Here is a 27485-nt window from a genome sequence, read left to right as displayed (position 1 = left end):
ACCAATATCCGTTCTTCCTTATGTCCTTCTGATAACATAATCCTAATTATACCAGAAGCAATCTGCCTAGGGTCACCACAACTCTGGGGAAGAGGGGCATTAACTTTTTTAATTGAAAAGTATAACAAATTCAGAAAAGTATGACATTTACTAATCTTAAATATACAGCTTGATGACCTTTCATGCATGTTTACCATGTCATCATCACCCAGATAAAAATACAAAACACTCCATTTTTTCATGTATTGTTTTCTGTGTGAACAGTGCCCTCTGGACTTGTTCAACATTGAAACTCTCAGTAAGACTCCCTAAAAAAGTTCTCTTACACCTAGGGGTGACCAAAGAGGCCAATCTAGCGACAGTCACTGGGTAGGACTTCTGGGAGAGCTCTTTAAATGGGGCTGACTCAGCTGGAAGAGCTGCGGCTTTTGCCCTTTGTACTCCTTTTTCCTATGTGGAACTTGGTTAGGACAGCTGGCACCCCTGCAGTCATGCTGTAACCACGCAGGAACAATGAGGGTGGAAGCCACAACTAAGGGCTAGATATGCCTTAGGGATAGAAAAACAGTGTAAGAGAATAATCCTTTCTAGGAAGATGTAGAGAAAATTCAGAGGAGGAGATGACACTTGAGCTAAGACTAGAAAGATGGGAAGAATTTGAGTAAGAAAATACAGAGAATACTCACACCAAGAAGATCACAGGGGAGAAAGGTAAGGGGGCAGAATGAGTGTGCTCTAAGAAAATCAACTAATAAGAGCATTTTTATGGTAGAAAGTCTTAAGAAAAATTTGGTTATTTAGGGAAGAGCCAGGCTGAAGGCACTGATACCCAGAAAATGAATTAAAACTTGATTGGTATGGGAGAAAATTAAGCTTTCAAAGGAAAAAAGTAAAATGATGAAGATCACATGTAAATATTATTTTGTGAGTGATACACAAAATAAACAGGACTAGAGAGAGACCCTGGAGTCCACAGGGACTGTGGCTAGTAATTCAGGCATGAAGTGTTGAGAGCTTTGCCTTTGATGGTCCCAGTGAGAACAGGGAAGAAGGTCATGAAAATATTTTAAGAGAAAAAAACAAAAAGTCTCAATGCCTAACAAAATACCTGGTAGACAATGTAGATGTTTAATGAATACTGCTAAGACAACAGATATCAGATGTGACCTGAACAGGCCTCTGCTGTCCTGGTTCAGACTATAATTAATAGCTTCCGAGCAGGAGGCTCTACCTCAACTATCTTATCTTCGAAATCTATCTTTCCTATTGTAACTGGAGTGACTTATCTGAAAGACAATTTCGGCTTTCTTTACTGCTGTACTCAAAAGATACTCCCAGTGGCCTAAAGAAAAGTATTCAAATACCTGGGCACAGAATGCTCTTCATGACCTCAGCCCAGCTTGCCTTTCGAGCCTTGTGTCCTGTAACTGTCCCCTGCCCACGCAGATACACCAACACCCTATGCTCTGATCACACAACAAACAGTCTAATTACCACTTACTGAGCTTTCTGATCTGCACTTCTGTGCATGCTAAGGTCACTCCATGTGCAATATCTTCTCCACTCAACAAGTCCAAAATTTACCCCTTGTTCAAGCCTCAGCTCAAATGTCAACTCCACTCTGAAGTCTTACCTCCCCAGTCACTCCCCTTCATTTTCAGTTATTAGAAAACTGACTACATCCTTCCATTTTTGAAGTTAATAGTATGTAATAGCTCTCTGTTGTTGTTGTTCAGTTAAGTCGTGTCTGACTCTTGGTGACCTCATGGACTGTAGCACGCCCTGTCCATGGGATTTCCCAGCCAAGAATATTGGAATGGGTTGCCATTTCCTCCTCCAGGAATAGGTGCCTACTAAATTATAAACACACCATAAAATACTTGTTTATTTTGGGAGGGGGGGTTATATCAAAGGCACACGGTAAATGCAAGAATACAATTTAAAATGTGTGGTGAGAATTCTAATTCAAGAAGGACAGCTTAAAGTGAAGTGAAATCGTTCAGTCGTGTCCGACTCTTTGCAACCCCATGGACTGTATGTAGCCTACCGGGCTTCTCTGTCCATAGGATTTTCCAGGCAAAGGTACTGGAGTGGGTTGCCATTTCCTTCTCCAGAGGGTCTTCCTGACCCAGGGATCTGACCCAGGTCTACCTGCACTGCAGGCAGACGCTTTACCCTCTGAGCCACTAGAGAAGCTCAAACAGCTTAAACACAAACATTAATTCTCTCCCTCTTGAGATCCTATTTTTGTAATAGCAAAGGAATTTGTAAAAGGCACTGAGAGAGTCAATTCCTAGGCAAATTGTTATGAAGCCCAGGGTCTCTGAGGAGGAGAAAGGGGTCTGGGGCTCTCAAAGCAGAGACAGGGGTCTGGAATTCTCAAGGAGGAAGAAAGGACAAACGTTTTTTTCTACATTCCTTAGTAAGGATTATATAACAATAATGTATCCTGCTTGAGGACATGTTTCTCCTTCCTGAAAACCTTCTGACTAAACCTGTTATCTTAAAATGTATATATAGTGGGAGTGGGCCTGGTAAGATCTTTGCTTTCTCTGTCCCTTTTTATACTTTAATAAAACTCTGCTACACCAAAGCACTTGAGTGATCAAGCCTGGTCCCTGGTCCCGAAGTTAAATCTTCTTCGGAGATCATGAATCCGACATCGTTCACCATAAGCTATCAGCATAAAAGCAACACAGCAAAGATCATATGCACATGCAAGGGCCACCAGCAGCTGAGCAATATCAACACTTTTCTGGCAGAGATGAAGTGGGGAGGAAAGCAATGAAGCAGGGCTTCTGAAGAAACTGAAAACAAGAACAGAAAGTTGAAGCAAAGGGGTCAATGGCCCTAATGAGAGAATATCCATATGGCATCTAAACCTCTGGTAAACACACACAGACACACATTATGAAAGAGTTCCTCTTTGATTTCAGATACAGGTTCAACAATAATGCAACCATCAATTTTAATATGTAATTTATAAATGATAACTAAAAATATAATTGTTACATGTTTGCACTTTTCATATGTAGAAGCAATAGATGATTTTTCTATTGTGTCACTGTTAAGTATAACTATATTAGCAGAGATCACAGATGTATAACCAGAAAAACTGTCCCCAAAGGAAAAAAATACTTAGGAAACAAAAGTAAACACCTTTAAAAACTATAAGGTGTTTCCTTAGAAATATCTACGGACGTCTTGAATCTATAAGACAAAAATAGGACACTATATTAAGAGGCATGGAGTGGTGTTGCAACTAAAAATGACTGCTGAATTCAAATATAAGCAATCTAAGGTAAATTTGCAGAAATCTCTCAAAATGTAGAACAAAAAGCTAAGCTGAAGGAAAATATGAGAGAAAATAAAAAGAGGATTTTCTGAAGAGATTCAGTAAAAAATTAAGCCCTAATGCCCTAAACAGAGGTTGAATAAGCTACAGCTTATGGACCAAATCCCGCCAGGCACCTGCTTCTTTTTTTTTTAACAGCCCAAAAAACAGTTTTTCTTTTTTTTTTTTAACATTTTTTAATGGTTACCTTTTAAATGGCTATTAGAGTACCTACATAGCAGCCTTACTTTTTGCCTCCTATCTGTGTGACACCTAAAATATTTACTATATGGCTCTTTATGAAAAAGTTTGCTGACTCCTGTTCTAAGACATTTACTATGTGTTATCTACTGATTTCTCTCCTATATATCTAGGAAGGTACTGGATAAGGTTATCTTTGAAATAGGTGAGAAAAATGCCACTCGAATCATTTTCTGTGTTCTGTGGTTTACATGAGGAATTTTGACTGAGAAAGATAAGAATCAATCTAGGTGACCCTGCATCCAACTAGCTGGAATCTCTAAACAATCATATAAACAGAGGGAAATGTTAGGTAGGTAGAATAGGGAAAAGGAGTCCAAAATGGCGGTGGCTAAAAGACAAGGAAGGTCAAAGGAAGGTCCGAGGACCAGAGTGAAAACTTCAGGCAGAACAAACAGCACTCCTGGCTAAGCCCAATTTGCATAGGGCAGGCCCAGGTGGAAGAAAAAACATATAAAATGAGGAGCCAAAGCGCTTTCTCTGGGACTCTCTCTCCCGCGTGCATGCACGCGCTCTCTCTCTCTCTTTCTCTCTCTCTCTCTTTCTCCCTCCCAACGCACTCCTCCACTCTCTTCTCTTCGAGTCTTGGATTCTCCTGCTATCTTGTAAATAAAATAGAGCTGTAACACTGATTTGCCTAAGAGCTGTAGCACGGTTTGTCCAAGACCCAAGAGCTGTGACGCGCCGAGGGCTTTAATGTCCGTCGCTCCAAATCTTTGTTGTGACGAGACAAAGAACCTAGGAACATACACTCAAGTGACAGAAGTAAATTATTAGAGAAATAATTCACATAAAAGCTTCAGAACTGAAGGGAAACAGTGGTGTTTAAACTGAAATGCTTATCAAAGGCCCAATATAATGACACTGCACACACAAGGCATAATACTTTGAAATTTTAAAACACCAGGATAAAGATAAATCATCAGTTTTTTTCACAGAGAGAGAAGAATCACCCTCAAAGGAACAAGAATCAGCCCTTTCAATAGCAATACCATGTTCAATGTTGATAAAACAACAGCTTTAACTTCCTGAAGAAAAACCATTTCCAACCTAGACTCCTATGAGGGGCCAATCTTCTGGGGAAACTTTCAAAAAAGGGTTCTTCACCTTTTAAAAGAGACATGATCGGGAAAATTCTCCCTTTTCTTCCTCTGGACATCATCCTGGGAGGCTATGTCGTTTGGAATCGTGGCAAGCTTCTTGTGACCATGGACAGACAGCAAACATAAGTTGGCGATCTACTCATCTATCACAGCTGGAGGTCAGTTTGGGACAGGGATGTGTGAACTATTCATCAGAATGGGAATATCGACCAGAAGGACAAATGAAAACAGTTTAGAGCAGTTCCTTCTGGGAAGCAAGAACAGGAGGGCTGAGGATGAGGCACCAGAGTTTTTCGCTCTTCACTATAAGCGCCTTTCTTTATACTATTTCTTTTTAAGCCATGTGTGAATTTTTTGATGAGATTATTTTTTAAATTTCTATTAAAAATAGGAGTAAAGCTATGGTCACAAAAAAACAGTTTACAGGGTCATAGTTAAATGAAAGGTATAAGGAAAAATAAAGACTATTGTGATGTTTGTGGAAAAATATGTAAGTCTATAAATGGACAAAAGAGAAAAGAAAAAAAAAACCCACCAAACTAGTAACCAGATTTTTCAAAGAAGGATAAAGGTACTGATAAATGTCGGGGTCACACAGAGTCGGACACGACTGACGCAACTTAGCAGCAGCAGCAGCATTCATAAACAACCTAAAGTAATGTTCCTGGAAATTATGCTGGTGGTTGCAGGAAAAAAAAACAAAGCAGGTATATTAAAAAAAAAAAAAAAAAAAAGCTTTATTGAGATATAATACACATACCATGTAAGTGACCCATTGAAAATGTACAATTCAATGGGTTTTAGTATCGAGTATGCAACTAACTACCCTCACCATTTTGGAACATTTTCATCACCTCAAATATAAACTCCATGCCTGTCAGCAGTAACTCCTAGTGAAGTGAATGAAAATTGCTCAATCATGTCCTACTCTTTGCAACCTCATAGACTATACACTCCACGGAATTCTCCTGGCAAGAATACTGGAGTGGGTAGCCATTCCTTTCTCCAGGGGATCTTCCCAACCCAGAGATCAAACCCAGGTCTCCCACACTGCAGGCAGATTCTTTACCAGCTGAGCCACCAGAGAAGCCCAGGCAGTCACTTCTAATTTCCCCTCAACTTCCTCAATCTCAGACAACCTCTAATACATTTTCTGTCTCTACAGATTTGCCTACTATAGACATTTAACATAAGGGGAATCCTACAATATGTGGTCTTTAAATATTTTTGAGGTTCACCTATGTTGTAGCGTGTGTCACTACATCGTTCCTTTTTATAATTGAATAATATTTCATTGTATGTATATATCCCATTCATTTGTCCATTTTGTTTGTCCATTCATTTGTTGATGGACCTACAGGCTGTTTCTACTTTTTTACTATAATGAATAATGATGCTATGAGCATTCATCTACATTTTTTTGTGTGAACATCTGTGGTAAGTAGATTTTAAAAACTGTGTAAAAGGTTACATCAACTAGGTAAGTATTTTTATAGGCATATAAAATGCTATAAGCATTTTATAAATAGAAAGTATCTTCACATTTTTATGTACATGTTTTGTGTCTTTCTTCTTTGTTTCTCTATATAGTTATTTCTTATCAACAAATATAAAAACAAATTATAGATACATAGCCATGGAGAGGGAGAATTCAAGCAGTAAAAAAAGATACATAGAATATCAAATTATAAATCTTTCATCTTTGTCCCACCCTCAGAGAAAATACTGTGAACAGTTTCTTAGGTCCTGCCAGAAGTATTTTTTCAAATACCTGCATATGAGAGAGTTGTTCTGCTTTTACACAAATAGGTGAATCATACATACAATGTTCTGCACACTTGTTCCTTCATTTAGTATATTTTGAAACTAACACCCTATCAATACATAAACATCTGTCTCTTTTTAAACAGCTGATGAGGATTTCATTATATGGCTATACCATACTATGAAAGTGAAAGTGAAAGTCGCTCAGTCGTGTCTGACTCTGTGACCCCATGGACTATACAGTCCATGGAATTCTCTAGGCCAGAATACTGGAGTGGGTAGCTGTTCCCTTCTCCAGGGGATCTTCCCAACCCAGGGCTTGAACCCAGGTCTCCTGTACTGCAGATGGATGCTTTATCATCTGAGCCACCAGAGAAGCCCCAAACTATATTTAGTGCTTTATAATGGGTCACCCCATCCTTTTTCCTAGCTAACAGAATTCTAATTTTATTGAAATATTGGATGGCAATGCATGTCAGGGATACCAGCAGCTACTCCCCCCACCTCGCCTCCTATGAGCTTACTTCTGATTCCTCTAAGCTTCCCAGTAATTCCACTCTCTTTATCCATGACTGGGTTAGAAATATACACACAACATAATTCTGGCCCAAGAAATATGAGAGTCTCCCAGGGAAACTTTTGAAAAAGGGTTCTTCACTTTTTAAAGGAGACTGATAGGGTCTACCTCTGGACATCATCATCAGAGGCTATGTCGTTTGGAACTGCTGCAGGCTTCTTATGACCAAGGACAGAAAGCCAAGAGAATCCCAGAGAAGCTGGGCTTCACATGACCCCGTTCAGCTGCTGCAGTCACTACCTCTCTTCTATGCCTGCTTCTTGTGAGGAGAAATAATAAATGTAACTATCATTTAAGCCAATTTTAGCTGTTACAGTGACTCTGTTACTGGAAGCTGAAAGCATCCTAAATGATACACTACAGAATGGCCTACTTTAAATACTTTACATTTAGGGACTCCCCTAAATTCTCTAATATCCCCTGATATTCACTCACTAGCACCCGTGTTTTCTCTTCACAAGGTTCAGCACATTGATAATACTTTTGAGAAACTAGTTCATAGGGCTCCACAGTAGATAGTAAGCCTAGTTGTGAGGGTAGGGACTGTGAGTGAGTGAGTATTAAGTTGCTCAGTCGTGTCTGACTCTTTCCAACCCCATCGACTAGAGCCTGCCAGGCTCCTCTGTCCATGGGATTCTCCAGGCAAGAATACTGGAGTTGGTTGCCAGGATAAATTTATGGGTAAAAATACATAGGAAAAAATACCAGACTATCACACAATTTGTGGTGGCTTTACCGAAATTAAATTACAGCTGACTTTTATTTTTTTATAAAAATATCTAAGGTATACATGTTGCTTCTGTAACATAGTACTAATATATGCATGAACATATACACATTATATACATATAACAAGATGTGTGTGAATACCAAAGATACAAACTGATCACCATGGGTGTACAGGGAATGAGTGGTCCTTTTTCAGAGGCTCCTATGCTATGCTGATGCAGAGCATATGAGTATATGGCTCCCTAATGTGTCAGACTGTTTTCCCTCCTGATAACTTGCCTCTCCTGGTCTCACGTGAGCAACTGTAAGTGCAGATTTTACTATACTTTGCAATTGAACATTAACTTCAATTTGGAGTTGTCCTGTCTATTAATTTGCCAGTAACATTTCTGGTTCAATAGTAAAGAATTAGCCTGCCCATGTAGGAGATATAGGTTCAATCCCTGGTTCAGAAAGATTCCCTGGAGAAGGAAATGGCAGCCCACTCCAGTACTCTTGCCTGGGAAATCCCATGGACAGAGAAGCCTGGCAGGCTACAGTCAGTCCATGGGGTCACAAAGAGTCAGAACACAACTCAGTGACTAAACAACAAGAGTTCTCCACAAAAAAAAAACTTTCTTCGAACTTCATGTTTTCTAAAAGATATAAAATCTCCTTTCAACTTCTGGTCACAATACCCATTTGGCTGAATGCCAGATAACCAAGATTTTACTATACTATGTTATCTCAATAGTCATTTCTCTGTGAATACATTCAATGGAAAACAGTTTGTGCTATGTATAAATAATGAAATGACAAAGGAGAAAATAGAAAACCACACATAATTACGTCCTTTGTACAGCAAGTGCTAAATCACCATGTGTTTTCAGTTCTGGATCTAGCTGTGATGAATTAGCATTGATCCACACAAATTTAACTAGTTATCCTCACAATAAATTTGTAAATTTATGATTAAAATAAATGCATGACCTATGCATGATCCCAGAATAAAGTAATACTGGCTAGAACATTTGGTAACAGTGAAATTATGGTAAAAGAGACGAGTACAAGGCAATAGAGTCCTAAGCCTGGTGTGCATTTTCAAATGGTCATCTTTCTTATTTTTGTGGTAATATCTCTAACTCAAGAGTTTAGCACAGACTTTCAAATATGCTTTTTAATAGGAAATCAAGATCATAAAAAATAATGGGAAAATTTTTAATTAGTTTTAAATTTAAAATTTGTGTAATTTTAATTCCTCTCTATTTCTACCCACATGTTGAGATTCCTTTTCTCTTTGTTACTGATCATTTGAGTTTTCTTTCTTACTTGGGCTTGCTGTGATGTAGCAATTTTCTTAATCTTTTCAAGGAACTAACTTTAGTTTCATTTGTTTTCTCTACTTTTTGTCCATGTTCTATTTAATTGATTTCTATTCTTATTTTCTTCCCTCTACTTTTTATTTTTTGCTTAAGGTAGAAACTTAGATCATCAATTTTATATCCTTTTTCTTTTGTATAAAAGCATTTGAAGAAGCACTGAATTATCTCATCCATATACTGGTATGTTTTAATTGCCAAACAGTTAAAATGATTTCTAATTTTCCTTATAATTTCCTTTTTGATCATGGCTTATTTAAAATATGCTGTTTAACTTCCAAATTTCTATCAATTTTTTGAGATAAACTGAAGCCTGCACACTGCAACAAAGAGCCCATGTGCCACAAAAAAGACCCAGCACAGCTAAAAACAAAATTTAAAAACAAAAATGCAGGACTTGAAGGGACCTGATTACAAACAGGGTCCTGACTAATGTTCAATTTATACTGAGTTCTCTGGTTCTGCGGATCCACCCAAAAGTCACTGTCCTGTTTTTCAAGTGTACTGGAAGTTGGATCTACTCACAACCACTACCACATTGCATCTATGGCTTGTGGGATAAGAACTATCATAGTGAGAAGGCCAAGTGGAAGCCTCTGAAACTGTCCTCCCTCCAGTGAAGATAGTAAATTAAAACAATATTGATTAGATATGACAAGAAAAGCACAAGGAACCAAACATCGTCAAAATTAAAAACTTCTGTGCTTCAAAGGACACTATCAATAAATTCAAAAGACAACTCACAGAATGGGAGAAAATTTTTGCACATCATGTATCAGACAAGAGACTTGTATCTAGAAATAAAAAGAACTAGGACAACTCAATAACAAAACAATAAATAATTATAAAACAGGCAGAAGACCTGACTAGACATTTCTCCAAAGAAAATATACAACTGGCCAATAAGCTCATGAAAAGATTCACAATATCATGAACCATCAGGGAACTGAAATAAAATATCATTTCACACCCACTAGGAAGGCTGTGATAAAAAGTCAGATAATAGTAAGTGCTGTCAAGGATGTGAAGTGAGAATTCTCATACTATATTGGTCAGATCAAATCAGATCAGTCACTTAGTTGTGTCTGAGTCTTTGCCACCCCATGAATCGCAACACACCAGGCCTCCCTGTCCATCACCAACTCCCGGAGTTCACTCAGACTGATGTGCATCGAGTCAGTGATGCCATCCAGCCATCTCATCTTCTGTCGTCCCCTTCTTCTCTTGCCCCCCATCCTTCCCAGCATCAGAGTCTTTTCCAATGAGTCAACTCTTCGCATGAGGTGGCCAGAGTACTGGAGTTTCAACTTTAGCATCATTCCTTCCAAAGAAATCCCAGGGCTGATCTCCTTTAGAATGGACTGGTTGGATCTTCTTGCAGTCCAAGGGACTCTCAAGAGTCTTCTCCAACACCACAGTTCAAAAGCATCAATTCTTCGGCGCTCAGCCTTCTTCACAGTCCAACTCTCACATCCATACACGACCACAGGAAAAACCATAGCCTTGACTAGACGAAGCTTTGTTGGCAAAGTAATGTCTCTGCTTTTGAATACGCTATCTAGGTTGGTCATAACTTTGCTTTCAAGGAGTAAGCGTCTTTTAATTTCATGGCTGCAGTCACCATCTGCAGTGATTTTGGAGCCCAGAAAAATAAAGTCTGACACTGTTTCCACTGTTTCCCCATCTATTTCCCATGAAGTGATGGGACCGGATGCCATGATCTTCATTTTCTGAATGTTGAGCTTTAAGTCAACTTTTTCACTCTCCACTTTCACCTTCATCAAGAGGCTTTTTAGTTCCTCTTCACTTTCTGCCATAAGGGTGGTGTCATCTGCATATCTGGGGTTATTGATATTTCTCCCAGCAATCTTGATTCCAGCTTGTGTTTCTTCCAGCCCAGCGTTTCTCATGATGTACTCTGCATATAAGTTAAATAAACAGGATGACGATATACAGCCTTGACATACTCCTTTTCCTATTTGGAACAAGTCTGTTGTTCCATGTCCAGTTCTAACTGTTGCTTCAAAGCGCAGGCGGCTGCGATGGGCGCCCTAAAGTGCAGGCGAGAGGAGCTACTCCACGTCCGAGGTTAGGGGCAGAAGCCGGGAGGACCCCATGCCCGAAGGGCGGCGACCAAGAGGAGTTACCTCACGTCCTAGGTCAGGGGCAGCGGCCGAGAGTGCCAGACTGCGACGGCGCAGGAACGGCCGAGAGAAGGTACCCCACGTCCGAGGTCAGGGTGGGAGGCCGAAAGGAGATACCCAGCGTCTGAGGTCCGGGCTGCGAGGAGAGGAGATACCCCACGCCCTTAAGCCCGAGGCCAGGGGCGGCCGGCGGGAGGCGCTACCCCACCCCCCCTAAGCCAGAGGCCTGGGCGGTGGGCGGGAAGAGCTACCCCACCCCCCCACGCCCGAGGCCAGGGGCGGTGGCCAGGAGGACCAACCCCAGGCCCTGGCTGCGCAGGCACAGGAGGGCCTAGAGGAGCTATCCCACGTTGAAGGTCAGGAAGGGCGGCGGTGAGGAGATACCCCTCGTCCAAGGTAAGGAGCAGCGGCTGCGCTTTGCTGGAGCAGCCGTGAAGAGATACCCCACGCCCAAGGTAAGAGAAACCCAAGTAAGACGGTAGGTGTTGCAAGAGGGCATCAGAGGCCAGACACACTGAAACCATACTCACAGAAAACTAGTCAATCTAATCACACTAGGACCACAACTCTATTGGTAGGAATGTAAAAATGGTAACTGCTACTGCTAAGTCGCTTCAGTCGTGTCCAACTCTGTGCAACCCCCTAGATGGCAGCCCACCAAGCCACTTGGAAAACTTTGGCAGTTCTTCATTTGACCCAGCAATCCCACTCCTAGGTATATACATCCCAAATGAAAATAGATGTCCACACAAAAACTTGTATACAGATGTTCATACCACCATTATTCATAACAGTTAAAATGTGGAAGCAACTCAGATGCCCACCCAATGCATGGATAAAGTGTGGTTATCCATATAATGGGACATTATTTGGCAATAAAAAGAAATTAAGTACCGACACATGCTATAACATGGCTGAACCTTGAAAACATTACACTTAGTGAAAGAAGCCAGATACAAAGGACCACATATTGCATAATACCATTTAAACAAAATGTCCAAAATAGGCAAATCTCTTTAAAAGAGACTGAAAGTGGACTGGAAGTTTCCTGGGAAAGAGGGCAGATCCTGGGGGAAAATGAGGAGTAACAATGGGTATGGGGTTTATTTTGCAGGTGATGAAAATGTTTTAAGATTTTGGTGATGGTTGAACAACTCCATGAACATACTAAAAACCACTGAATTGCACATGATTGTTAACTGTATCTTAATAAATCTGTTTAAAAAAACAAATAAAAATATGGCAACCTAGTGGGAATATCACAGATTTGTACCACCATTAAATACTTAAAAGGATATAGAGTGATTCCTGTAATGAGCTCATTTAATTCTCCCGTTGGTCCCTTAGAAACCACATAACAGCCTCAATCACCTGCTGGTTCCCAGATACAAGGAGTCCACAGTGCCCTGGCAGCAGGCGTAGATCATGGTTGAATGGGATCCTTGAAGGTGTGTCCCTTAGAAGGTGTATTTTCCCTCTGGGGGCCTGGATCTGTAACCTGGCAAAGCCCAGAGTTCCAGGGATCCTCCAGGGGGTCTTTGGAAATGATGGCAAGTGGGGCTACTCCTACTTCTACTCCTTTGTTCCTGGACCGTGTATATTTTCTGTTGTGAATACAGCTCACATTGAGGTTTTTGGCTTAAATATTAAACTGGCATGCCATCTTTACAGAGTATTATCTCCATATTGGTGCTTGGGTTGTGCTTTCAGTAGGCCATTCCAGTGCCTGCTTCTAGATGGTGTGGTAGATGATGTGATTAATGGATCCCATGGTCATGGGCTCATTCTTGCACCTCCTTCTCTGTGAATTGGGCCCCTTGAAAGGATGAAATGTTGCATAGATTTCATCCCTATGAATACATATTCTGTAAACACCCACAAAATTGTGCTGGCTTAAGTTCTGCAGATAGGAAAGGCAAACCTCATTTCTGTAAGTAATTTGAGAACAAATTACTGCCCTTTCAGAATGGAAGAGACCCAATTTAACAAACTTACCATAGAATGGTTATGATCATGAGCATGAATGGTCTGCAGTTTTAACTTTCTTATAAAGTCTTTGGTCTGGTTTTGGTATCAGAATAATGCTGGCCTCAGGAATGAATTGGGAAAAGTCCTTCTTTTAGTTTCAATAAGACACTGCATAGAATTGGAATTATTTATTCCTTAGAATCATGGTAGAATTCAACTAGTGGAACTACCTGGTATCAAGGTTTTCTTTATTGGATGGTTTTTAATTTCAAGTGTAACTTCTTTAAGAGTTAACAGAACTTGTCAGGTAATTTATTTCTTATTAAAATTTTAGTAGGGTATGTCTTTAAATGAATTGGTCTATTTCATCTAAGTTATTGAGCTTACAAGCACAGAAATGTTCATAACATCCCTTACTTATCCATTTAGAGTCTGTTGGTTCTATAATGATGCTACTTTCTAGTTTCTTCAGGTAGAACCTTAGATTAATTATTCAAGACCTTTCTTCTTTTTCAATATAATTTAATGCTATATATTTCTCTCTAAGCAGTGTTGTAGCTGCATCCTACAAACCTTGATGTTGTTGGGTTTTTGTTTGGTTTTGTTTTACTGAAGAATAGCTGATTTACAGTATTGTGTTAGCTTCTGGTGTATAACAAAGTGATTCAGTTATACATACACATGTAAACATATATATATATATCCTTTCTCATATTTTCTTCCAATAAAATTTATTCAGTTCAGTTCAGTCGCTCAGTCGTGTCCGACTCTTTGCGACCCCATGAATCGCAGCACGCCAGGCCTCCCTGTCCATCACCAACTCCCGGAGTTCACCTAAACTCATGTCCATGGAGTCAGTGATGCGATCCAGCCATCTCATCCTCTGTCGTCCCCTTCTCCTCCTACCCCCAATCCCTCCCAGCATCAGGATCTTTTCCAATGAGTCAACTCTTCGTATGAGGTGGCCAAAGTATTGGAGTTTCCGCTTTAGCATCAGTCCTTCCAATGAACACCCAGGACTGATCTCCTTTAGAATGGACTTGTTGGATCTCCTAAATATAGTTCTCCATGCTACACAGTGGAACCTTGTTGTTTATCTGTTTTATATATATATTGTTTGTATCTGATAATCTCAAAATCCTAATTTATCCCTTCCCCACACCCTTTCCCCGTTGGTAACCATAAGTTTGTTTTCTATGTCTTTGAGTCTGCTTCTGTTTCATAAATAAGTTCATTTGTATCATATTTTAGATGCCATATAGAAGTGATATCATATGGTGTTTGTCTTTTCTTTCTGACTACTTCACTTAGTATGACAATTTGATAATCTCTGAAAGTGAAAGTGAAGTCACTCAGTCGTGTCCAACTCTTTGCGACCCCATGGACTGTAGCCTACCAAGCTCCTCCGTCCATGGGATTCTTCAGGCAAGAATACTGGAGTGGGTTGCCATTTCCTTCTCCAGGGGATCTTCCCAACCCAGGCATCGAACCCAGGTTTCCCCGCATTGGAGGCAGAGGCTTTAACCTCTGAGCCACCATAATCTCTAGGTCCATCCATCTATGTTGCTACAAGCGGCATTATTTCATTCTTTTTTATGGCTGAGTATTCACTGTATTCATGAGTATTCCTTGTATATATATACTACATCTCCTTTATCCATTTGATGCTGGTGGTTTTTGTTTTTTGTTTTTTTTTTTTTTTTTTGGCCACATTATGTGGCATGTGAGATCTTAGTTTACCCACCAGGAATTAAACCTACACCCCCTGCAGGGGAAGCGCAGAGATTTAACCACTGGACCATCAGGGAAGTACTGATGCTGTATTTTTATTACATTCTACTAAAATATTTTCTAATTCTCTTTGAGAATTCTTGTTTGACTCCTGTATTATTTAGAAGTGTGTAGTTTAACTTCCGCATATTTGGGATTTTTCAGATATTTTTGTGTTACTAATTCCTACTTTAATTCCATTACAGTCAGAGACCATACTTAGCACGACTTAAATTATTTTAACACTGTTGAGGTTTGGGGTTTGGCCCAGCTTACTCAGTATATATTCCGTGTGCAATTTTAAAGACCACGTGTTCTGCTGTTGTTGGGTAGGTCTATAAATGTCAGTTAAGTAAAACTGATTTGATAATGTTGTTCAGGACTTCTGTATCTTTACTGAATTTTTTTGTCTACTTATTCTACCAGAGAAGAAGTAGTATTTAGCTTTAGTTTTAGAAAAAGAGTATTTAGTTTTCCAAGTATAATTCTCTTATTTTTCCTCAGTTTCGAATACCTTAATACACTGTCATTCTTGAAGGATATTTTTATTAGATACAGAATTCTGAGTTGATCATTCTTTTTTCTTTACAACCTTAATTATACTGTTTTAACACAGTTTCTGATGAGCAATCTATAGTTATTTGAATCACTGTTCCCATCTACATCATGTGTCACTGTCAGTTTGAGGACCCTCTTGGGAGCCTGGAGTTTGTTCTTATGGGACAGTGAAGTGGGGTGAGGAAGAAGGCAGGAATGTGAATGAAGGATGTATAATGTATCCACTTGTTGGTAGGCTCTCACCATCTCTTGTCTGGATCAGTGTATTTAATAAATGACTAAGAGAAACACAAATATTGTATCATCTTTAAAGAAAAACATAAAAATCTGCAAAATTGGAATAAGACTGTCTCTCCATCAGAATTAAATTAGAATAAGATAATTCAGGCTTACATCATCCTTTATCTCATTACCTTACACATGTTTTTCATAATAAACTAAATGGTCCCAAGGCCATCTCATCATAAGGATACCCAGATTTAACTCTTAAATTTTTACAAATTCTTGTAAGATACATTTTAGAATATTGTGAGAACTTATTATTCTAACCTATTGAGAAAAAAATCTTTGCTGTTACAATGAAATAAAATGCATACTTACTCTGAATAATATTTCTTCATTCCATTTTGGATTCAAAGTCTGAAAGACAATAAACACAGTATAACTAACTTTTCATATTTCATTATACAAAAATAAAACCACGTATACTTAAAAATTTTTAAATACTAACCTTTTTAATGGTTTTCGTTTGCACACTTGTAAATATTCCATTCATTGGGTCATATAACGTCACTCGCACATAAGGATCACTGTTAAAATTTTTAAAAATTTAATTGTTATTTATTCCCAAACTCAGGTTTCTCAAACTATAAAAATCACAGAATTTTCCTTGTTAACAATTTCTACAATTATTTTCTACACTTAAAAGTAAGGGTTCCTTAGGCAGGGGTGAGTAATTATAGTAATTGTGATATCTAACTAAAAAGCTGAAATGGCATGATAGAGAAACAGACAAAGAATTAGAAATAAAACCTTTTAATCACAATTCAATGATTTCCAATCTCTTAATATTTTTGGAAACTTTGTTTAATTTTTTATTACATGCCTTCTTCTTCTGGGTTAAGAAGGTTAATTCAATGATTTTCAAGAATAGCTTTGTAAGACCTCAAGGGAGTTTCAAGTTATATCACAGGTATAAACTCTAATTACAAAATAAAGACAAAGTGTTTGAGCTCAAAATAATTGTGTGCCAGGTAACCCTTGTACAAAGAGACATGGAGAAGGAAAACCTTGGGATGATATTCAGGTTTGCAAAGCAAAAGACTTGACATTTTACTTTTCCATGGTCATATTTCTCTCATGTCCCTTGGGGATTCCGAGTACTCACTATTTTCCACCACCAACTCCCTCCTCCCATTTCCACATACAACCTTGGTGCTGCTGCTGCTGCTAGGTCACTTCAGTCCTGTCCGACTCTTTGCAACTCTATGGACTGTAGCCCACCAGGCTCCTCTGTCCAATGGATTTTCCAGGCAAGAATCCCGGAGTGGATCATCATGCCCTCCTTCAGGGGATCTTCCTGACCCAGGGATTGAACCCATGTCTCTCATGCCTCCTGTATTGGCAGGTGGGTTCTTTACCACTAGCGCCACTTGGGAAGCCCCCATACAACCTTATCTCTTACTTTAATTGACAAAAATCAAAGTCATCACAATACTCCCAACATCCTGGTATTTATCAGAGGCCATCCTACCCCTAACTTCAATGATTCAGGTGTTTCACCCAATCACCCTTGTCCAGTGTCCTCCCACCTTCTCTGGAACCTTGCATCGTCTATTTTGACTTTGGTTTTTCCAGTCATATAAATGTCATTAAGCTCCTCCACTCCCTGACTCTCCTTCATGCTTCCAGCAAAGCAAACTAGACTGTCTTCCTGTTTCAGTCAAAGTTCCCAAGTGAAAAATCTGTGATAATAATGACACAAATAACAACTAACACATATGCAGCAATTACTCTGTGTCAGGCACTGTTATAAATGGTTTATATATATATTACCTTTTGGAATCCTTCTAACAACCTATAAGGCAGGTTAGATTATTTTTTTAAAAAAAGTCAACTTTAAGTTGACTTAAAAAAGTCAATTCATCCCAGATGACACAGCTAGGAAGCGGAACAGTGAGGACTGAAGCTCAAGCACCTGGCTCCAGAGACCCTGTTCATAACCACGACAGCCTACAACCTCCCTTCCTTCATTTCCCCAACAGCCAGTGGTCTTCAAAGCCCTATAATCTGGCTTCCACCTCTTTCTTTCAGACCCATTCCATTAAAAGTCACCAATCTTGCTAAAACAATTGACACTTTCTAGTCACTTATTTTTCTGGCTCTCTATATGTTTGATATTACTGACCATTTTTTCCTTGAAACTCATCTCATTTAGCTTTCATTACACAAGACCCTTCTGGTCCTCCCTTTTGTTTTCTCTACATATTTCCTTCAAAATCTCACCCATGGTTTTAACAATTAACTGTATACTCACAAATATAAATATAAAACATAAATGCAAATATAAATATATATTCCAGATCTCACAACCCAGCTAGACACTTCCACCTGGATAATATCTGTTCAAGAATTTTGCCCATTTTTAATTGGCCATTTTATCATATTATTACTAAGTTTTAAGAAGTTTTTATATGCTGTGAATTAAAGGTGCTTGTCAGATACATGTTTTGAAAACATTTTCTCCAGTTGGTGGCTTGCCTTTTCCTTTTCTTAACTGTGTCTTTCAATCAACACAGTGGTTCAGACAGTAAAGAATCTGCCTGCAATGCAGGAGACCCAGGTTTGATCCTGGGTTGGGAAGATACCCGGGAGAAGGAAATGGCTACCCACTCCAGTATTCTTGCCTGGAGAATCCCATGGAGAGAGGAGCCTGGTGGGCTATAGTCCATAGGGTCGCAAACAGTTGGACAGGACCAAGCAACTCTCACTTTCACTTTCAACTATGTCTTTCAAACAGAAGTTTTTAATTCTAATAAAGTCTGTTTCAACATTTTTCTTTCAAAATTTTACGGTGCATATTTTTTTAGTCTTATTCAAGAAATCTTTGTGTAACTCAGTAGAGCAAATATTTTCTCCTATGTCTTCTGCTAGAAGTTTATTAATTTTAGCTCTTATTAATTTTCTATATTATATGTCATAAGGACAGAGCTTCATTTTGTTCCACACCTATAACCAGCTGTTCTAGTATCGTGCATGTAAAAGATTATCCTTCCTCTTGAATTACCTTAACGCTTAAAGCAACTGACCACACACATATGTATGCGTGTGTATGTGGGGCGTGTGTGTACTTCTACACTCTTTATTCTAGTCCACCAAACAGTATAGCTACTCTTAAGCCAATGCTGCTTTGTCTTGATTGTCTGTATAGAAAATCTTGAAATTATGTTGCATAAATTCTCCACCTATGTGGCCTATGTTCTTTTTCAAAATTGTTTTGGCTATTCTGTGTCCTTTGACTTTTCATAACAATATTGGAATCAGTTCACCTGTTTCTCAAAAAAAGATGCCGAGATTTTTATTAGGATTAAGCCAAATCTATTCAATTTGGAGAGAAATACAACTCTAACAATAATATATCTTCAATCCACGAATATGACAGTGTTTATCCATTGATTTAGATCTTCAGTTTCCCTTAGTTAGCAATGTTTTGTAGTTTTCAGTGTGCAGTACCTGCAGATCTTTTGTTAAAGTTATTCCTTCAAAGTTTTTAATTTTAAATGAATTTTAAATTTTAAAAATTCATTTCCCAATTGTTAACTGATTGATCAGTTCAGTTCAGTCGCTCAGTCATGTCCAATTCTTTGCGACCCCAGCATGCCAGGCTTCCCTGTCCATCACCAACTCCTGGAGCTTGCTCAAACTCACGTCCATCGAGTCGGTGATGCCATCCAACCATCTCATCCTCTGTCGTTCCCTTAGAGGATATAAGAATATGACTAATTTTTGTACAATGACTTTGTATCTTGTGGTCTTATATTTTAGTTCTAGCAGCTTTTCCTTTTGTAGATTCCTTAAGGTTTTCTATGTACATGATCTGACTGCAAATAAAAAGTTTTTCCCTTTTCAGTCTGTATTATTTTTCTTTTCCTAGTCATATTACACAGCTAAGACATCTAGCACAATGTTGAGCTGAATGTGAAAGCAGACAAACTTTCTTATTCATGAGTTTAAGCAGAAAGCATTCAGACTGTCATCACTGGGCATAATGTTAACTACTATCTTCCTCACAGAAAACCTTAATCAGATCTACAACTTCCATCTATCCCTAGTTTGCTAAGAGTTTCCATCATGAATGGGTGCTCAATGATGTCAGATGCTTTTTCTGTTTTTACTGAAATGATCACTTTTCTTTTATTCTAGTAATATGGTATATTATATTGATTAACTTTCAGACGTTAAACTAATCCTGCATCTTATTATTAGTTTGTTGACAGTTTTTTTTTAATCATAAAAAGATTTTGAATATTGACAAGTGCACTTTCTACACCTACTGAAATGATCATGCATTTTTTTCTTCTGGACTGTATTAATATAACAGTGGTTGACTTGAACAAATTTTATATTCATAAGAAAAATCCCATGTGCTGAAATCCATTTATCAGACATTCAAAACTCCACTTCTGTCTTCATATGCTTACTGTTTGTATGGCATATGCATCCCTTCTCTTTCATCTTAGCTGTGTCTTTGTATTTTAAGTGCATCATTTATAGACAGTATTTAGTTGGGTCTTCTGCAAACCACTTCAGTATTCTTGCCTTGAGAACCCCATAAACAGTATGAAAAGGCAAAATGATATTGAAAGAGAAACTCTTCAGGTCAGTAGGTGCCCAATATGCTACTGGAGATAGTGGAGAAATAACTCCAGAAAGAATGAAGGGATGGAGCCAAAGCAAAAAGAATACCCAGCTGTGGATGTGATTGGTGATAGAAGCAAGGTCCGATGCTGTAAAGAGCAATATTGCATAGGAACCTGGAATGTCAGGTCCATGAATCAAGGCAAATTGGAAGTGGTCAAACAAGAGATGGCAAGAGTGAATGTCGACATTCTAGGAATCAGCGAACTAAAATGGACTGGGATGGGTGAATTTAACTTAGATGACCATTATATCTACTACTGCGGGCAGGAATCCCTCAGAAGAAATGGAGTAGCCATCACGGTCAACAAAAGAGTCCGAAATGCAGTACTCGGATGCAATCTCAAAAACGACAGAATGATCTCTGTTCGTTTCCAAGGCAAACCATTCAAAATCAGTAATCCAAGTCTATGCCCCAACCAGTAACGCTGAAGAAGCTGAAGTTGAACGGTTCTATGAAGACCTCCAAGACCTTTTAAAACTAACACCCAAAAAAGATGTCCTTTTCATTATAGGGGACTGGAATGCAAAAGTAGGAAGTCAAGAAACACCTGGAGTAACAGGCAAATTTGGCCTTGGAATACAGAATGAAGCAGGGCAAAGACTAATAGAGTTTTGCCAAGAAAATGCACTGGTCATAACAAGCACCCTCTTCCAACAACACAAGGGAAGACTCTATACATGGACATCACCAGATGGTCAACACCAAAATCAGATTGATTATATTCTTTGCAGCCAAAGATGGAGAAGCTCTATACAGTCAGCAAAAACAAGACCAGGAGCGGACTGTGGCTCAGACCATGAACTCCTTATTGCCAAATTCAGACTTAAATTGAAGAAAGTAGGGAAAACCACTAGACCATTCAGGTATGACCTAAATCAAATCCCTTATGATTATACAGTGGAAGTGAGAAATAGATTTAAGGGCCTAGATCTGATAGATAGAGTGCCTGATGAACTATGGAATGAGGTTCATGACATTGTACAGGAGACAGGGATCAAGACCATCCCCATGGAAAAGAAATGCAAAAAAGCAAGATGGCATTCTGGGGAGGCCTTACAAATAGCTGTGAAAAGAAGAGAAGCAAAAAGCAAAGGAGAAAAGGAAAGATATAAACATCTGAATGCAGAGTTCCAAAGAAGAGCAAGAAGAGATAAGAAAGCCTTCTTCAGCGATCAATGCAAAGAAATAGAGGAAAACAACAGAATGGGAAAGACTAGAGATCTCTTCAAGAAAATCAGAGATACCAAAGGAACATTTCAAAGATGGGCTCGATAAAGGACAGAAATGGTATGGACCTAACAGAAGCATAAGATATTAAGAAGAGATGGCAAGAATACACAGAAGAACTGTACAAAAAAGATCTTCACAACCCAGATAATCATGATGGTGTGATCACTGACCTAGAGCCAGACATCCTGGAATGTGAAGTCAAGTGGGCCTTAGAAAGCATCACTACGAACAAAGCTAGTGGAGGTGATAGAATTCCAGTTGAGCTATTCCAAATCCTGAAAGATGATGCTGTGAAAGTGCTGCACTCAATATGCCAGCAAATTTGGAAAACTCACCAGTGGCCACAGGACTGGAAAAGGTCAGTTTTCATTCCAATCCCAAAGAAAGGCAATGCCAAAGAATGCTCAAACTACCGCACAATTGCACTCATCTCACACGCTAGGAAAGTAATGCTCAAAATTCTCCAAGCCAGGCTTCAGCACTATGTGAACCGTGAACTTCCTGATGTTCAAGCTGGTTTTAGAAAAGGCAGAGGAACCAGAGATCAAATTGCCAACATCCGCTGGATCATGGAAAAAGCAAGAGAGTTCCAGAAAAACATCTATTTCTGCTTTATTGACTATGCCAAAGCCTTTGACTGTGTGGATCACAGTAAACTGTGGAAAATTCTGAAAGAGATGGGAATACCAGACCACCTGATCTGCCTCTTGAGAAATTTGTATGCAGGTCAGGAAGCAACAGTTAGAACTGGACTTGGAACAACAGACTGGTTCCAAATAGGAAAAGGAGTATGTCAAGGCTGTATATTGTTACCCTGTTTATTTAACTTATATTTAGAGTACATCATGACAAACGCTGGACTGGAAGAAACCCAAGCTGGAATCAAGATTGCCGGGAGAAATATCAATAACCTCAGATATGCAGATGACACCACCCTTATGGCAGAAAGTGAAGAGGAACTAAAGAGCCTTTTGATGAAAGTGAAAGAGGAGAGTGAAAAAGTTGGCTTAAAGCTCAACATTCAGAAAACGAAGTTCACGGCATCCGATCCCATCACTTCATGGGAAATAGATAGGGAAACAGTGGAAACAGTGTCAGACTTTATTTTTCTGGGCTCCAAAATCACTGCAGATGGTGACTGAAGCCATGAAACTAAAAGACACTTACTCCTTGGAAGGAAAGTTATGACTATCCTAGATAGCATATTCAAAGGCAGAGACATTACTTTGCCAACAAAGGTTCGTCTAGTCAAGGCTATGGTTTTTCCTGTGGTCATGTATGGATGTGAGAGTTGGACTGTGAAGAAGGCTGAGTGCCGAAAAATTGATGCTTTTGAACTGTGGTGTTGCAGAAGACTCTTGAGAGTCCCTTGGTCTGCAAGGAGATCCAACCAGTCCATTCTGAAGATCAGCCCTGGGATTTCTTTGGAAGGAATGATGCTAAAGTTGAAACTCCAGTACTTTGGCCACCTCATGCAAAGAGTTGACTCATTGGAAAAGACTCTGATGCTGGGAGGGATTGGGGACAAGAGGAGAAGGGGACGACAGAGGATGAGATGGCTGGATGGCATCACTGACTCGATGGACGTGAGTCTCAGTGAACTCCGGGAGTTGGTGATGGATAGGGAGGCCTGGTGTGTTGCGATTCATGGGGTCGCAAAGAGTCGGACACAACTGAGCGACTGATCTGATCTTTTTCAGCCCATTCTAATAACTTCTACCTCATGTTCACCTTAGTTCATTAATGTTTAATGCAGTTGTTATGGTTAGATTTAGGTGTATCAAATTATTACTGGTTTTCTATTCTTTCCTTTCTCCTTTCTCTCTCTCTCTCTCTTTTTGATCATGTGTTCTTTTCCTCGCCTTTAAGTATTTTTTTTCCAAGAATCTCATTTTAAAATTTTGATTGTTTTTTAATCTATAATTACTTACATTAGTTTTTAGCAGTTCATCTACATATTGCAATATACACTCTTACTTTTTATTCCACTTACACGTAATATATTACATTCTACTAAAAAGTTCATAACGCATACCATCCCTGTCCTTTATACAATAATCATTATATGGATTCCATCTATAAGATAATAAAAAACAATAAGCTGTGATATAACCAGGCATGCTTTTTAAAAAATTATGATGAAAAGAGCTAAAAGTCTTTCAGATGTTTACAGATGTTTACCATTTCTGATGTTCTATATTCCTTTGTAAGGATCTGAGTTTCCATCTGCTATCTATCCTCTTTACCTTGGAGAACTTCTTTTAGCTTTTATTAAAGTGCAGGTCTGCTAATAACAAGGTTTCAAAGCTTTCTTTTATGTGAAAGTGTTGTTACTTTGTCATCATACTAAAGAATCATTTCTCTGAATATAGTAGAGAATTCTAGGTTGACAGTTATTCTATTGTCCCATTTTTTTTAATCTGGGCTCTGTAGCTTCTGGTGAGAAGTCAGTAGTCAATTAAATTATAGGTCCCTTGTATATAATTTGTCATTCTCTGAGTGCTTTGTCAGTCCTTTATACTTGGCTTTCGACAGCATGACTATTATGTGCCTTAGGATGTTCTTCTCAGTACTTATCCTGCTCTGTGTTTTTTGATACTATAAACTTGTGTTATTCATCAAATTTAGAAAAAATATGGCCATTACTTCTTTTTTTTTTTTTAATAATTTGTTTATTTTTTTATTTTATTTTGACCGTGCTGGGTCTTCTTTGCTGTGTGGGATCTTCTCTGGTTGCAGCAATTGGGGGCTATTTTTCATTGCTATGTGCTGGCTTCTCATTGAGGCGGCTTTTCTTATTGTGGAGCATGGGCTCAGTAGTTGTGGCCTACGGGCTTAGTTGCTCCACAGCATGTGGGATCTTCCTGGACCAGGGGTCGAACCTATGTCTCCTGCATTGGCAGCAGATTCTTTACCACCCAGCCACCAGGGAAGCCCGCCATTATTTCTTAAAACAGAGTTTTGCCTCATTCTCTCTCCTCTATTTCTAGGACTCCAATTACATGTATGTTAGACTGTGTGGTATTATTTAACAAGTCCCTGAGGCTCTCTCTGTGTTCATTTAAATTTTTTTTAATCTGTTTCTCTCTCACCTCCTGTTGAGAAATAATTTCTATTGATCTACCTCTAAGTTTAATTAATTCTTCCTCTTCATCTCCATTCTGCTGTTAACATCATCAAGAATGTTCATTTAATATACTATATTTTCAGTTTTAGAATTTTCACTTTTTATGGTTCCTAATTTATTCCTGAGATTTCCAATCTTTTTACTTATATGAGCATATTTTTTTCCTCTTCTGAAAATGTGTTTCATTTACCTGTTTTTTTTATAGATTACATAGCTTTGGATTCTATCTTAGACATTATAAATGTTAAGTTGTAGAGACTGTGGATGCTGCATTTTCTCTTTGATAAGAATTTGTGTTTTTATTTAATTCGATCATGTAATTAATTATCTTACTTGGACAAGAACTACAAGCTCTGTTTCTTGGGCAGCAACCTTGATCTCTGTTCTTCTCTTTTGTCCTTAGTTAAGTTGTCTGGAATCTGCTATCATATGTGTGATTCAGGGTCAGCAAGAAATGACAGTAGACATAGTTTGGGCATCTCCTTTCCAGCTCTTTCCATTCCAGAATCCTCACCACTGTATGTTTTCTTCAGATTAAGTCTTCTGATTTCCTAGGCCATGAATATTATAATTTTTCCATGTTCTGATTCCATGTGACCTCAGACTAATTCATAAATTGGAGACTTACTCAGTACAACTCCCACCTCCAAACAGGGACTCTTCACTAGACTTTCACTAGCGTCTACCTGCTCTGTTCACGCTCCACTGCCTTTAAGTTGCTACTTTAAGTAATATGTTCACAGCTTATGGTTGTTAACTGCCCAAGGATTAATCTGTTAGAATTTTACTAATTCCCAGAAACAGAATTCACTAATGTACCTTCTAACTACCTTTCTGAGTTATACCTTTGCCTAATTTCACATATTCTGCAATTGAGATATCAAGGAATTTGGTAAACCATAAACTGAAAACAACCAACTTCATATAACAGTTTACTAACAATATCACTCAATTTTTCATCTAACCTAAGTTAGAAAAAATTAATTAATTAATACAAAGTTTTAAAATTACATCCCAACTTATTATACTTACCTAGCTCCCAAGATATCCTTTTTGGCAAGGCCTATTCCAGCTATAACTTTTACCCTCACAATTCGGGAATTTTCCTAAAATACAAAAATTTATATTTTATTTTCATGTTATTTATAACTTACTTAAGACACATATCTTTATATATATATATACACCAAATAAAAAATAGGATATTAAAATTAATTGGAAGAATATTTTTTCAGGAATTAAAATGACTAAAAGCATATAGAGAAAAATAAAAATTGTATTGTTATTTGTAAGGACTGGATTATCTACAAAGAAAACCCAAAGAAGCTAGAGTCAAATTATTATAATGAGCAAAAATTTATCATTGTTGCCAAGAAAATCCAAAACCAAATTACTGGAACTTATATGGATTCATCATTTTTGCTAGGTACAGGATAACACAAAATTCAAAGTTCATAATCATTTGTAATAATTATTTAGACAGGTAAAATTATTTTTTAAATGCCATTCAATAAACTTTTTAAATAAAACTATAATGTATTGATATTTTAATGTATGAAACATTAAAATTCTTGGGTATCATAATAGCATGATGAGGTTTTATATAAGAATATCTTATTTTTAAGAAATACATATTGAAGTATTTAGGGATAAAGTAAGATAAAGTTTGCAACTCAGGCTTAAATGGCTCAGCAAATAAAAAGTTGAACATGAATGAATGTGTGTGTATATGGAAGTAAAGGGAATAATCAACTGTTGCCAATTTCTGGATCTGACTGATGGGTAATCACTAAAACAATTACACTATTGTTTTGTTGTCCCATAGATCTCAAATTTTTTTAAATAAAAAGGTGGGTAAAAATACTATAAAACAGAATGCACATTTAAAAAATTCACAAATAAGCAAAACTGTTAGATACAGAGAAACAAAATTAAGAAAAAGTGTCAAGACCTTTATGGATAAAATCTGTAAATAACGAAAATAAGGAAAATATAAATAAATGAAAAAAATTCACTATATTCATGGAAATAAATATTTAATATTATTATATGTTTTCTCCAAAGTAAATTACAAATTCAATACAATTCCAACTCCCCTCCTTAAAGTCTTTCATAGATCTTAACAAATGATTCTAAAATTCATACAGAGGAGTGAGAATGAGTAAAGAAGTAAACAATAATATTTGATCACTATTTTATACTACATATAAAAACAAACTCCAGATACATCAAATTTTAACAATGAAAAAGATAACTTTAAAAAATTCTTAAGATATTTTAGAATATTTCTGACATTGAAGAAAGAATTTTAAAAAATACAAACTCTAATCGAAAAAGTTGTTAGCTCTGACACTAAAATTATGTATGCTTTGTGTGAAAAGAGATGCCATGAGCAAAATGAAAAAACCACGGGACACACAGGGTAGAAATATCTAAAATATATATACCAAGTTCAAATTATGATTATCCAGGATATATTATTGTTCGGTTGGTAAGTCCTGTCTAACTCTTTGCAACCCCATGGACTGTAGCCCACCAGGGTCCTCTGTCCATGGGATTTCCCAGGCAAGACTAGTGGAGTGGATTGCCATTTCCTTCTCCGGGAGATTGACCCAGGGATCAAACCTGCATCTTCTGCATT

At 38.1% G+C, this 27485-nt stretch overlaps 1 protein-coding gene across 1 annotated transcript in view; it reads right to left on the bottom strand.

Annotated features, from left to right (window-relative positions):
• NEDD4 (NEDD4 E3 ubiquitin protein ligase) overlaps positions 1 to 27485 on the bottom strand; it is a 146093-nt gene that overhangs the window by 102896 nt on the left and 15712 nt on the right. The window contains exons 2-4 of the mRNA XM_055537883.1: positions 25877 to 25950; positions 16297 to 16375; positions 16167 to 16205 (exon numbers count right to left, since the gene is read on the bottom strand). Of these exons, the coding sequence (XP_055393858.1) occupies positions 16167 to 16205; positions 16297 to 16375; positions 25877 to 25950 (192 nt within the window). The remainder of the gene's footprint in view (positions 1 to 16166; positions 16206 to 16296; positions 16376 to 25876; positions 25951 to 27485) is intronic.

The sequence above is a fragment of the Bubalus kerabau genome, chromosome 10, assembly GCF_029407905.1.
Source record: "Bubalus kerabau isolate K-KA32 ecotype Philippines breed swamp buffalo chromosome 10, PCC_UOA_SB_1v2, whole genome shotgun sequence".
Classification (NCBI taxonomy): Eukaryota; Metazoa; Chordata; class Mammalia; order Artiodactyla; family Bovidae; genus Bubalus; species Bubalus kerabau.
This window is presented reverse-complemented; position numbering and strand designations above follow the sequence as displayed.